The 13,676-nt window shown below is 31.4% G+C and overlaps 2 protein-coding genes across 2 annotated transcripts in view; both read right to left on the reverse strand.

The window, feature by feature from the left end:
* The window catches only part of LOC111088650 (zinc finger protein 2 homolog), a gene marked incomplete at its 3' end in the record, with an annotated part of 14,899 nt that extends 3,265 nt beyond the window's left edge, over positions 1-11,634 (reverse strand). The window contains exons 1-4 of the mRNA XM_022399361.1: positions 9,960-11,634; positions 9,012-9,102; positions 7,526-7,681; positions 7,299-7,441 (exon numbers count right to left, since the gene is read on the reverse strand). Coding sequence (XP_022255069.1) covers positions 7,299-7,441; positions 7,526-7,681; positions 9,012-9,102; positions 9,960-11,090 — 1,521 coding nt within the window. The remainder of the gene's footprint in view (positions 1-7,298; positions 7,442-7,525; positions 7,682-9,011; positions 9,103-9,959) is intronic.
* Positions 11,159-11,701, reverse strand: LOC111088648 (zinc finger protein 271-like). Its single transcript, XM_022399358.1, has one exon. It carries the CDS (start codon positions 11,699-11,701, stop codon positions 11,159-11,161), a length of 543 nt encoding a protein of 180 aa, XP_022255066.1.
* Between the last annotated feature and the right edge of the window lie 1,975 nt (positions 11,702-13,676).

A 13,676-nucleotide genomic window follows, 5' to 3' on the forward strand; every position in this document is an offset into this window, starting at 1 on the left:
CTCATCTTTTGGTAGGTCATGAGGTTGCTCTGTTTTCACTCTAACAAAGATGTTCTAAAATCAAACAACACATTCAAAAGTTCAATAAAAACAACAACTAGTGACATCACTAAAGTAAACAAATAATATCATCTCCGGTTGATGATAATATAAATCTAACATTTTAAACCTAGTTATGTGTAACAAACAAAACTAACTTTCATTTTCAGTTTACTTCCTGGTAATAAGTATCATTATATTACAAGTACACTTGAGAATGATCACACCAGTGATTGAAATGTCATACCTGTTTTAAATAATATTTTTCCTTACTACAAAAGCAGTAGCTTGAAATAAAGTAAAGCTACACTATTTTAATCTTTTCTCAATAAGTCCAAAACCAATGGTAAAATAATGTAGAGAAAATCAGTTTGATTTCTGTCAAATGTAGTTTCATTTAAATGAAGTTAAGAAAATAATTAAAATGAAAGATTTATTATACTTATCTAAGCAAATACACAAAGAAATACTGGTTTTTATAGGGATATAATACTGAAAATAAAAAACACACAGAGAAGTTATTTTTATGTAAATTATATTCCATTCTCTGATGTCTACCAGATTTTTTACTGTTATGTCAATAAATGGCACCTTAGACCTGACTCTAGAAATTGCAGCAAGGTAAAAATACAAAAACAGATGTAAAATCTGTGGACAGTTAACATTAATACTATGATGATAAGAACAGTATATCTGGGGAGAGCTACCATTAATGCTACAGTAACAACAGTGTAACAACTGTTTGATGGAAACGTTAATGCTATATTAAGTGTAACACATGTGGATTGTTAACATTAATGACACAAAAAGAAACAGTGACAGGTTTAGAGAACAGTTTACTAAAGTTTGTGAGTTTCATGATTTTGCTTTAGTAACACGAAGTTTAAGTCGTTGTTTGATGTTAAGCACAAAGCTACACAATGGGCTATCTGTGTTCTGCCCACCACAGGTACCAAAACCTGGTTTCTAGTGTTGTAAGTCTGCAGACATACTGCTGTGCCACTAGGGGCCACAGATGAAGTTTGAAAATACATCTTTACAACTTTATAATATGATTGATCTTCCTTGTGTAGAAATCTTGATCCTACAGAGTATAAAAGTGAAACTGGCAGAGGCCTAACAACCAGAGTAAATGAGCATAAAGCAAACTTCAGAAGGCACAATACAACCAACGCAATAATAGCACATGCAGAGGAAGCAGGAAACCTGTCTAAATGGAAGGAAACTAAAATGATCAGCAATGGAAAAGCAGCAATGGAAAGCTACAGAAGCTGCTTACATCTTATTATAAAATAACATAAACACCACAGCATGAGACTACAAGTGGGCAGAAATGGCAGTGAGCCTTGTGAGACAAAAGAAGGATGCTGACTGGTTGACAGACAACGATAATAAACTAATCAGGGAGTGGTAAGGCATAGCAACCAGGAGCCTAAGCTGGGAAAATTTGTATATATACCCTTGTAAGGCACAATGGTGTCACACTCTCCTGAAGACTTATAGTTGAAATACAGAGAAAATAAAGATCCTGTTAAAGCATTCTTAGTCTCATTGCTACCTCAGTGTACCAACTGTTTGATGCAAAGATTAATGCTATAATAAGTGTAACATATGTGAATTTCTAATATTTATGATGCAAAAAAGGAACAGTGACAGGTATAGAGAACAGTTTATTAAATTTTGTGAATTTTGTGATTTCAAACATCTCAACACTAATTCTCCATCAGTCACATGAACATAACTTTTAACAAAACTATAAAAGTTTTAAACAAAAATTACCTCAGTTTTTTCTGTTCCTACATCACAGTTCTCTTCTTGTTCCTCTTTCACTACACCTAACTTCAAAATGGTATGTAAAGATCTTTGTTGTAAAGAATCAGCTTCTACTGTTGATAGAAGTATAAATAGTGTTTATTTGTCTATAACAACACTGAATGTAAATCATGCTTCACTACATCATACTGAAATACAACACAATGTGTTTAGATGAACAGGTCTGGTGTATAATTTACTGTGAATTATCAAAAATATGCAAAACACAATTCATAATACGATGAGCAAAGAAAAACAACAAACACATAGAAAAATAAAAATCATTACCTAACCACTATAAGTTTCTATTAACTGACTAGGTCACATACATTTACAGTGTACACACATTGAGATACATCATGTTGTCCTTATAGATATTCTTGTTCAATGCTGCCCTTTATATGCAAAAACATGTTTAGTGCACACCACAAAGCCTTAAAACTCCCACCCAGCTTGTTATTGACAGGAGTAAGATGACGATCATATCATTGGTGAGTCAACTACAATCCAAAACCCAGTCACCAGGTACCAACATCTATGTGGGGGTATGAAAGAGGTTCATACTGCTGGCATGTTGATTGGTTCAGTTCTATATACAAAACCCATTCAAGTAGAGGTAGGATGAGGGATCCCAATCAAAGGGGTGAACTGCAATTTAGATGGCTCACTCCCACATTACATAGTGGAGGATATCTTGTCATATACATCAGCAGAATATCACCACCACACTCTCAACTGAATGGTTTTATATTAATTGATATATAGCATTTGTATTTCATTAACACCTTCAGGAGGATGCCTCCATGGTCCACCACTCCAGCGGCTTGGTTCTGAAAGATGGTAAGGACTCTCAAGCTCCACTAGAAGAAAGCACGGTAAAGAGTTCAGAGGAACAACATCACCTGAGATAGTGCAATGGATTACCGCCAAACCTTATTTTGAAAAGCAGACCATACTGATTTATTCAGTACAAGACATGGCAAGAATAGGCAGCTATCTCCTTTAGCTTTCATATGTAGTACATTAGTGAGGACTGTCCAAAACATATGAAATAAACCTATCATGAGGAAACCTAAAAAAGGAGATGGTAGTACTAGTAGAAGGTATGATACCCGAAGTGGTAACGTTAACCTCAGAAGTAATATAAATATGGAAATATAAATAAAACAAAAGTGTTTGATGTATAAAAATTAGAGAGTGAGGAAAAAATTAATGAAGAAATTCCACTTTGGAAACAACTATAAGTCACATATTCAAATCATATGATGAGCACCTGCACAAAAATAATCTTGACACAAGTAATGCCAAAACGAGAAGTGATAAGTAGAATTGAATAGAGAAGTCACATGCGCCAATTCCAGATAGTTAGGAGTTTCAAGGTTTTTGGCATGTGCAAAATGTTTTTGCATACAGAGGGCAGCACTAAACTATAATAACTATTAATGTGAGGGGAGATAATGTAACTTATCGAATTTTACATTTTAAAACTCTAAATAAAACCAGTGGTTTCTTCTAAAATATTGTAAGCCTTTTCTTTGGTTTGAATGAACTTCATGTAGTAACACCACCTCATCCAAAATACTCCACTCACACATTCTGTACAACTTATATTTCAATCACCTACTTTTCTACCAAAAGTCAGATTTCACTGTTTGAGATCATGATGACATTATATATTCCTCTTTACTGTATGGAGGTGGGTGGGAAAGTATCTTAGTGGTAAATACCTGTGTAGAATTAATTTGAATCACACAAACATAAAATTCAAATCAAACTGACTTAACTATGAAAAACTATAAACCAAAATAAACACAATGAAATTGAGAAAGAAACTAGAGTTTAATAATAACATATAAACAGATATTGAGCACTAGGACAGGAAAGAAAACAATCCTGACAACAGAAACTCTGAATGTTGTGATGAAGAAGAGATTAAACAGAAACCATAACTACAACAATAGCCGTTACACTAGACATATCTAGAAATGGGTGAACGTATCCAGCCTATAAAGACACAGAACTAAAAATATGGACACTTGGAAGGCAAAACATTCTTCTCAGTAGAGTATTATTCTTTCAAACACCCTTAATCTAAAAAAAGAAGAGAAAGAGGCAGGGGGTAGAGAGCATAGAAATATCCAAGCACAATGTTAGTTGGACCAAACAGTGGTTAAACAAGGAGCCACAATAAGAGCATAAGACTTGTTGATTCTTAGTTGAACCAAACAGTGGTTAAACAAGGAGCCATAATAAGAGCACAAGACTTGTTGATTCTTAGTTGAACCAAACAGTGGTTAAACAAGGAGCCACAATAAGAGCATAAGACTTGTTTACTACAACAACATTCAATGTAATCATGTTTTTATTCATTATATAATAACTTACACAAGTTTCAAATGAGAAGGACACGTAATGCAGGAAACATTGACTGGACTTGCCAAAGAGGAGCAATGAGGAGAACCCAAAACTTCATGGGAATCTTATGGGTAGTACCAGGGGCAACAGGGAAACTAAGCAATCAGTGGGCCAATGCATATGACACATTTTTAAAATTATATAATATTATATAAACTTCCAACCTACCTAGAGATATATGATTAGTGGTATTTGTTAATAAACTTACAAACTACCCAGAGATATGTGATTAGTGGTATCTGTTAATAAACTTACAACCTACCTAGAAATATGTGATTAGTGGTATCTGTTAATAAACTTACAACCTATCTAGAGATATGTGATTAGTGGTATCTGTTAATAAACTTACAACCTACCTAGAAATATGTGATTAGTGGTATCTGTTAATAAACTTACAACCTACCTAGAAATATGTGATTAGTGGTATCTGTTAATAAACTTACAACCTACCTAGAAATATGTGATTAGTGGTATCTGTTAATAAATTTACAACCTATCTAGAGATATGTGGTTAGTGGAAACTGTTAATCAATCAATCAACTTGATAACATTCAATTAATCAACTACTGTTATGTTCATCAAACTATGGTACATACAAGCAATTAAATGAAACAAAGTAGAGTCAGGTGTTGTTAGCAAGTCTCCTTCCCGTATTTTGAAATCAGCCCATTATTTGGCATTGCACTTAACAACATATGGTTATAATAGTAATATTATAGAAACTTGAAATACTAAAAAACAGTGATAAATGAGAACTGAAATGTTAACTAATTGAGAATCTTCATGATAAGTAAAGTAATCTTAATTTTGATTAACCAACTGTTAGAACAACTGAAAGCAGTAACAATCCAACATATTAATTTTGATTAATTAATTACTTTGGGATTTTGATTGTTTGATAGAATAAAGAAAGACATTAATAATCTGAAACACTGTTTACAGCAAAATAATGAAACTACAACTCTAAACCTATCTATTACAATTCCAAAGTACTGTACACTGGGCCATGATGCTTGCTAGAGACCAGACTGAAAGAAAATAGTTTTCACCCTTAAAAAAGCAGCAACAATGATGACACATCTCTTTGTATAAACATAAGGAATCACCTTCTACTGTTGATAGAAGTATAAATAGTGTTTATTTGTGTATAACAACACTGAATGTAAATCATGCTTCACTGCATCATATTCAAATACCACAAAACGTATTTTGATGAATAGGTCTCATATATAATTTCCTTTGTGGTACACAGGTATGCTGAACTATAGAACTATCAATTATAAAAAAGTGCCAAAGTTGAGCAATAAAAGAGAAGTAAAAACTTTAAGAAAATGTTCTCATCTTGTACCTAGGGCAGATTGATCCATCAGGACACATACATTTATAGATGAACTTTAACTTGTGGGACTAAAAGAGATACATCATGTTGTCCTTATAAAACAAATATGAAAGGAAATTTTACATTTTAAAACTAAATAAAACTGGTAGTTTCTTCTACAGTTACATACAAGCAAGAGAAAAAAAACAAGTTAGTGACAAATACTGTTAGTCTCCTTCATGCTAGTATCAGGATCATCATCATTGCTGACACTGAACTTTGAAATGACCTCATCTTTTGGTAGGTCATGAGGCTGCTCTGTTTTCACTGTGACAAAGATGTTCTAAAATCAAACAACACATTCAAAAGGTCAATAAAAACAACAACTAGTGACATCACTAAAGTAAACAAATAATATCATCTCCGGTTGATTAATTTAAAATATGATAATATAAATCTATAAACAAAGTTAATAAAAATGTATAGAAAAGTAGTTCATTTCTGTTACATTTACTTTTAGAATATTATACAAGTAATAAAGACAAGAACATAATTAAAAGGGAATATCTAATAACCTAATATTTTCTCAAATACACAAACAAAAATACTGGGTTTTATGAGGATATAATACTGAAAATAAAAATACACACAGAGTTGTTTGTATTTAAAAAAGTTTTATTTTACTGTTGTGTTAAAGAGATGACACTCTGTCCTCAAATCCAGATATTTTATGAAGGTAAAGTAACAATAGAAATGTAATATCTATTAACATTAACGATACAATAAGAATAGTTTAACAACTGCAGACAGCTAAAATTAACAATACAATAAGAACAGTGTAACAACTGTACACACCTATCATTAAAAAATCAATAAGAATAGTGTAACATCTGTAGACGGCTATCATTATCGACACAATAAGAACACTGTAACAACTGCAGACAGCTAAAATTAACAATACAATACGAACAGTGTGACATCTGTGGAACTACCATTGACAATACAAGAACAATAATGTAACATCTGTGGACATCTAATATTAATGATACAATAAAAACAGTGTAAGATATATGGACAGCTACCATTAGCAATACAATAAGAACAGTGTAACATCTGTGAACAGCCAACATTAACAATACAATAAGAACAGTGTAACATCTGTGAACAGCTAACATTAACAATACAATAAGAACAGTGTAACATCTGTGGACAGCTAATATTAACAATACAATAAGAACAGTGTAACATCTATGGACAGCAAACATTAACAACACAATAAAAACACTGTAACATCTGTTAATGGATATCATTAATGCTAGAATAATAAATGTAACATATATGCTAACATTAATGATACAAAAAGAACAGTTAGAGGTTTAGAAAACAGTTTATGAATTTCATGATTTCAAACATCTCAACACTGATTCTGCTTTAGTCACACAAAGTTCATAAAGACATCTTTACAAAAATTTATAATAACTTTTAACAAAACTATAAAAGTTTTAAACAAAAATTACCTCAGTTTTTTCTGTTCCTACATCACAGTTCTCTTCTTGTTCCTCTTTCACTACACCAAACTTCAAAATGGTATGTAAAGATCTTTGTTGTGGATAATTCAAAATATAGTGATGTACTTACCAGATGTACTTTCCAACCTAGATTCACTACACTGTAAATCTTGTTGGAATTCAGTTTCTGTTTTCACATTGATAATGTTATCCAATGTTACACTTTCCTTTCCACATGTTACATAACTGTATGGTTTATCATCAACTTCATGTATATTAGACTGTTTTACACTATCCAATGTTACACTTTCCTTTCCACATGTTACATAACTGTATGGTTTATCATCACCTTCATGTATATTAGATTGTTTACCATTATACAATCTTACACTTTCCTTTCCACATGTTACATAACTGTATGGTTTATCATCACCTTCATGTATATTAGATTGTTTTATGTTACTTCCTTTTAAATTTGTTTTTCCACAAACATCACTGTTTAATTTTGAAGATTTCACGTCTTTAAAAGGATCTTCTTGTTTTAAAAGATGATAATCAGGAAAATGGCTTCCACAACAGATGTTTATATCTACAATAAAAATATACGATACATACGTAATTTTAACCTTCTCACTGTAGGCAAGTCAAAGCGTGTATGTTTTCAGAGAATTACATTCAACATTTAATTAAACTACTTTGTTATCAATGGATGTCAACAAACTAGACATCAAAACATGACTAATAAATCAAATATTAATTACTTCAGTTTTAAATTCTTAATTTTCCAAGTAAATATTTAAAACAAATCCTCAGTCTCCACAAGTATGAGAATTGTGACATTTGTTCTCTAGGTTTTCCCTCTTCTCTAAGTTATTTACCACCTGTCTGAGAAGTACAGAATTTAACATAATTACTCATTATAATATAGAAATTACTTTGATAATGACGAATTTTTATAACTCAATCTTATTTGATTATGGGGTCATAAACTAGAACATCAGAGACATCTGCCATGATAAGTATCATGAACATATAGAGACTATATTAAATGATGATTACTCTGGGGTTAAAAGACTGGTTTAATCCATGGACATCATATAGAAGGAATTTATAGTGTAATACAATCAAAAATATCAATATCAAAATATTAAATGTAAAAATAATTATGATACAATTTTCATAGTTTAACACTTTAGAAATACCTTACCTCCCTATTTCAAATTATTATTGAAAACATAAAATGGAAGTAACATACCATGTTCTAGAGAAAGGTTTACATTAAACTAAGTCTTACATCAACTGTGGAACTATGATGGTACAGTGTCACAACAACCAACTTTACTTTCAACCAGTAATTTCTGGATTAATTTTAAGAGATGTCTCATAACTGTAACTATTTAATATCATAAAATATTCTAATGTTCCTGTTCAAAAGATCTGTATTCAAGTTAAATAAATAAATATAGAAATACTAAGACCTTGACAAATGAAACTTGATTAAATATATTGTTTATTCTTTTACCAAGTTTGGGTCACATTATTTTTACTAGAAACATAAAGATTTGGTTCAGCATAAAAAAAGTTAGAATCAAGGGGCTCATGACTGCCAAGACCCTAAAACCTAGAGGGTGTAAATATCCAGAAAAATCAATCATCACAACACAAGAACTTCACAAATGAAACTATTTATAAATATGTTATTAAGTTTGTTTATGGTCTGTTTTCAATATTACACAAAGACAGACAAGGACTATCTACCCTAGCCCTCCCTAACTTAAGCAGTGATAGATTAGAGGGAAGCACCTAGTCAACATCACCAATTCTTAGATACTCTTTTATCAAGAAGTGATGGGATTGATAACCATATTATAACATCCACAGTTAAAAGAGCAAGCATGTTGGGCAACAGGCATTCAAACCCTCAGACTGTGACTCAAGCACTCTAACTACCAGACAATCAAGTTTAGGACACATTCCTTTAACCAGAAACAACTCATGACCACCAAACCCCTAGAATATGGAGGTTGTAAGTATCCATAAAGTCAACCATAGCACCACATTTTTTGCACATGTTGAACTATTAATCTACAGACACTGCTTTGAACTATTACTCACAAACTCTATACACAGAGAATTACAAAGATAAGACAAACTGCTTAGTTAGAAAGTTTCTTTCAATTTCATTTTATAGTAAAAATGACTGCTCTCTCTTCCATCCGGACTTAACTTTAACATATTTCTATGTATGAAGTTAACAATAGTTTTGTCATTTTATCCCTTCATAACATTTCACACAATAATTCCCAAGTACAGGTATAAAAAACACAATAAACATAGATCTTATACACCTTAAATTAATACTGTGTACATAGTTTAATAATATTTAAAAGGTTATAAACAATTCAATCTAGTCTTTATAGTTACTGTCAATGAATTTACAGTTTGTAGGAGACATACTTCATGTATATTAGATTGTTTTATTCCAACTAAAAGTATCAAAAACACACCAAAGACAGATCTGTACACCTTAATCATCTGGTTCACTAAACTTTAAACAATAACCACATTCAGTAGTAGTTACAGTTTGTTTCAACTCAGTAAACAACAGTACAGTTTATCCCAGGTGTTCATTCTTTGATGTATTTATAATTCATTATTTGTTCCAAACTGTTTTCCATAAACTGTGAAACTGGTTTCTCTCCAAGGTGTATTTTTTGATGGATTTTTAACATAAGAGTCACTTCTGAATTAATTTTCACTTACTGTACAGCAGTAAGGATTCTTACAGTATGTGTTCTTTTATGAAATCTTAATCCATCATTTGTTCTTAACTGTTTATCACATACTGTACAAATGTAAGGTTACACCCCAGTATGTATTCGTTCATGTTTTTTTAAGCTAGAGTTACTTCTAAATTGTTTCATACAAACATCACAACTGTAAGGTTTCTCGCCAGTGTGTATTCTTTCGTGACTTTTTAAAGAACTGCTTGTTGTAAATCTTTTTCCACAAATTGCACAAAAGTGGGGTTTCTCTCCAGTATGTATTCTTTGATGTATTTTTAATTCATTTTTTGTTATAAAGTATTTTCCACAAATTACACAACTATAAGGTTTCTCTCCAGTATGTATTTGTTCATGTCTTTTAAAGTTACTACTACATACAAATTGTTTTCCACACACTACACAAAAGTAAGGTTTCTCTCCAGTATGTATTCTTTGATGATGTTTTAATGAACCTCTTCTAAACTGTTTATTACACACTACACAAGTGTAAGATTTCTCCCCAGTATGTATTTGTTTATGTTCTTTTAAGCTAGTATTACTTCTGAATTGTTTGCCACACACTACACAACTGTAAGGTTTCTCTCCAGTATGTATTCCTTGATGTATTTTTAATTTCTCATTTGTTCTAAAGTCTTTTTCACAAATAGTACAACTATAAGGTTTCTCTCCAGTGTGTATTTGTACATGTCTTTTTAAGTTACTATTACATCCAAATTTTTTTCCACACACAACACAAAAGTAAGGTTTCTCTCCAGTATGTATTCTTTTATGTATTTTTAATTCCTCATTTGTTCTAAAGTCTTTTTCACAAGTTGCACAACTGTAAGGTTTCTCACCAGTATGTATTCGTTCATGTCTTTTTAACTCATCATTAGTTCCAAATTGTTTTCCACAAATGTTACAACTATAAGGTTTCTCTCCAGTGTGTTTTCTTTCATGATATTTTAAGAAATGCCTCATTCTAAAGTCTTTTCCACAAATTGCACAACTGTAAGGTTTCTCTCCAGTATGAATTTTTTCATGATATTTTAAGTATGTACTTGTTCTAAAGTCTTTTCCACAAGTTGCACAACTATACGGTTTCTCTCCAGTATGTATTTGTTCATGTTTTTTTATGTCAGTACTACGTCTAAGTTGTTTTCCACAAATGTTGCAACTGTAAGGTTTCTCTCCAGTATGTTTTCTTTCATGATACTTTAAGAAATGCCTCATTCTAAATTTTTTTCCACAAGTTGCACAACTGTAAGGTTTCTCTCCAGTATGAATTTTTTCATGATATTTTAAGTATGTACTTGTTCTAAAGTCTTTTCCACAAGTTGCACAACTATAAGGTTTCTCTCCAGTATGTATTTGTTCATGTTTTTTAAGTCTGTACTACGTCTAAATTGTTTTCCACAAATGTTACAACTACAAAGTTTTTCTCCAGTATGTATTCTTTCATGACATTTTAAGAAATGCCTCATTCTAAACTCTTTTCCACAAGTTGCACAACTATATGGTTTATCATCACCTCCATGTATATTACATTGTTTTAAGTTATCCAATGTTACACTTTCCTTTCCACATGTTACATAACTGTATGGTTTGTCATGACCGTCATGTATATTAGATTGTTTTACGTTATCCAATGTCACAATTTCCTTTCCACATGTTACATAACTGTATGGTTTATCATCACCTTCATGTATATTAGATTGTTTTACGTTATCCAATGTTACACTTTCCTTTCCACATGTTACATAACTGTATGGTTTATCATCAACAAACATGTACACCAAATCTTCAAACAATTCATTAAGTTTCCTTCCTAGTTTCTGCTTCATAGTTAGAAATAACATATGTTTGTGATACTTTTGTGAAATAGTCAAATGTATCATACAATATTTGTTGAACTTTTAAGTTCAGTTTAATGGTTTAATACAATCACAACAAATATCAAAATATTAAAGGTAAAAATAATTATGACACAATTTTCATAGATTCACACTTTATAAAACTTTTCTCCCAGGACTGAAACAGTATTGAAAATATAAAATGGAAGTATAAGATTATGTTCAATAGAAAGGTTTACAGTAGACAACTTCAACTGTTGAAATATGATGGTATAGTATCACAACAATCAACTTTATCTTATCTTGTTCAATAGGAAGGTTTACAGTAGACAAATTCAACTGTTGAAATATGATGGTATAGTATCACAACAATCAACTTTATCTTATCTTGTTCAATAGAAAGGTTTACAGTAGACAAACTCAACTGTTGAAATATGATGGTATACTATCACAACAATCAACTGTATATTATCTTGTGTACTTTAATGGTTGAATACCATAAAATCTTATAATACTTTGTCCTATTAATATGTTTACTGACACCAATACTTTAAAGTCCTATAGTTAAGTAATTACAAATAACAAACTTTAGGCAAAAATAACAATGTTTATTAATATTTTATAAATTCTATAAGTTTGTAGGAAAACTATCTTACTAGAAATTGTATCAGTACTTCAATCATCATAGTAAATTGAGACTGTAGTTTGAAATCATTCAATCCCATAATTCACAGTTGTTAAGAAACCAATTATAGCAGGACAATCTCAGTACATGTTGAAATATTGATATAAAGAAACTGGTTCTAATCAATACTTACTGTCTATACATAAAAAACTAGGAAATAAAACTGTTCAGTTATAAAGTTTCTTACTATTTCCTTTTACAGAAACAATGACTGTTCTCTCCATCCAGATTTAATTTATACATATTTTCATTTCTTTGGTTGTCGCTTCAGGATATCAAACATTAACATACAATAATTCATCTACATGAAGCTACAGGCAATACACCATCATCACTGATGTTTGGAAGAGAACATAGAAGTACCATTGGACCTTCTGTATTCTCATCCAGAGGCTAGTCACTGAACAGAGGTTTACATAATATGTAGAGGGAATAAGGATCACCATAAACATCTTACTTGACTTTAATTAGAAATGCTTGAATCAAGTAGTGATGAAATGATAACATTCCATGATATTGTTCCGACAACGTAGGTCACGTGGTGCTTGTATCACGGCACTTCCTTCTCGAACCTACTACATCTCGGTATTCTTTTATATATAAGATGGTCACAACGTGACAAAGGGAAGGTAATGAGTAATTGAATGTATTGGACAGAATATTGTTGAGCATGTGAGAAGTTTGTTGTGAATTATAGCGTTTGTTATAGCGCAACTGTTGAAATTAAGTGTAACGTAAAGTTTTATTTAAGAAAGGACTTGTATCGGTAAAGTTTCTTCGAAAAGAATTTTTACGGAAAATTAACTAACGAACGGAGGCGTAACAAATTGGTGTCAGAGAGTGGGACAAAAAAAATGGAAACGAGAATTGGCAAATCAAACTATAGCTTAACAGATTGATAGCAGCAATACAAGAACAGCAAAAGAAACAAGAAGAACGAGAAGAGGAACAAGACAAGAAATTACAGCAGTTCTTGGAGGAAAAAGAAAAGAAATAAGAAGAGAAATTACAGCAGTGATTGGAGGAAAAAGAAAAGAAACAAAAAGAGAGACAACAGCAGTTGCAAGAAAACCTGCAACAGTGGCAGCTGGAACACCAAAATAAACAAGAGAGATTACAGCAGTTGTTGGAGGAAAAAGAAAAGAGACAAGAAAAGAAACAGGAAGAGAGACTATAGCAGTGGCAACTGGAACAAGAAAGGAAAGAAGAAGCACAAATGGAAAACATTAGTAAATTTAAAAGCAAATTAGATACATTAAAGGATGATTTATTGTCTTTTAC

This window comes from Limulus polyphemus, unplaced genomic scaffold (genome assembly GCF_000517525.1).
Source record: "Limulus polyphemus unplaced genomic scaffold, Limulus_polyphemus-2.1.2 Scaffold4184, whole genome shotgun sequence".
Taxonomy (NCBI): Eukaryota; Metazoa; Arthropoda; class Merostomata; order Xiphosura; family Limulidae; genus Limulus; species Limulus polyphemus.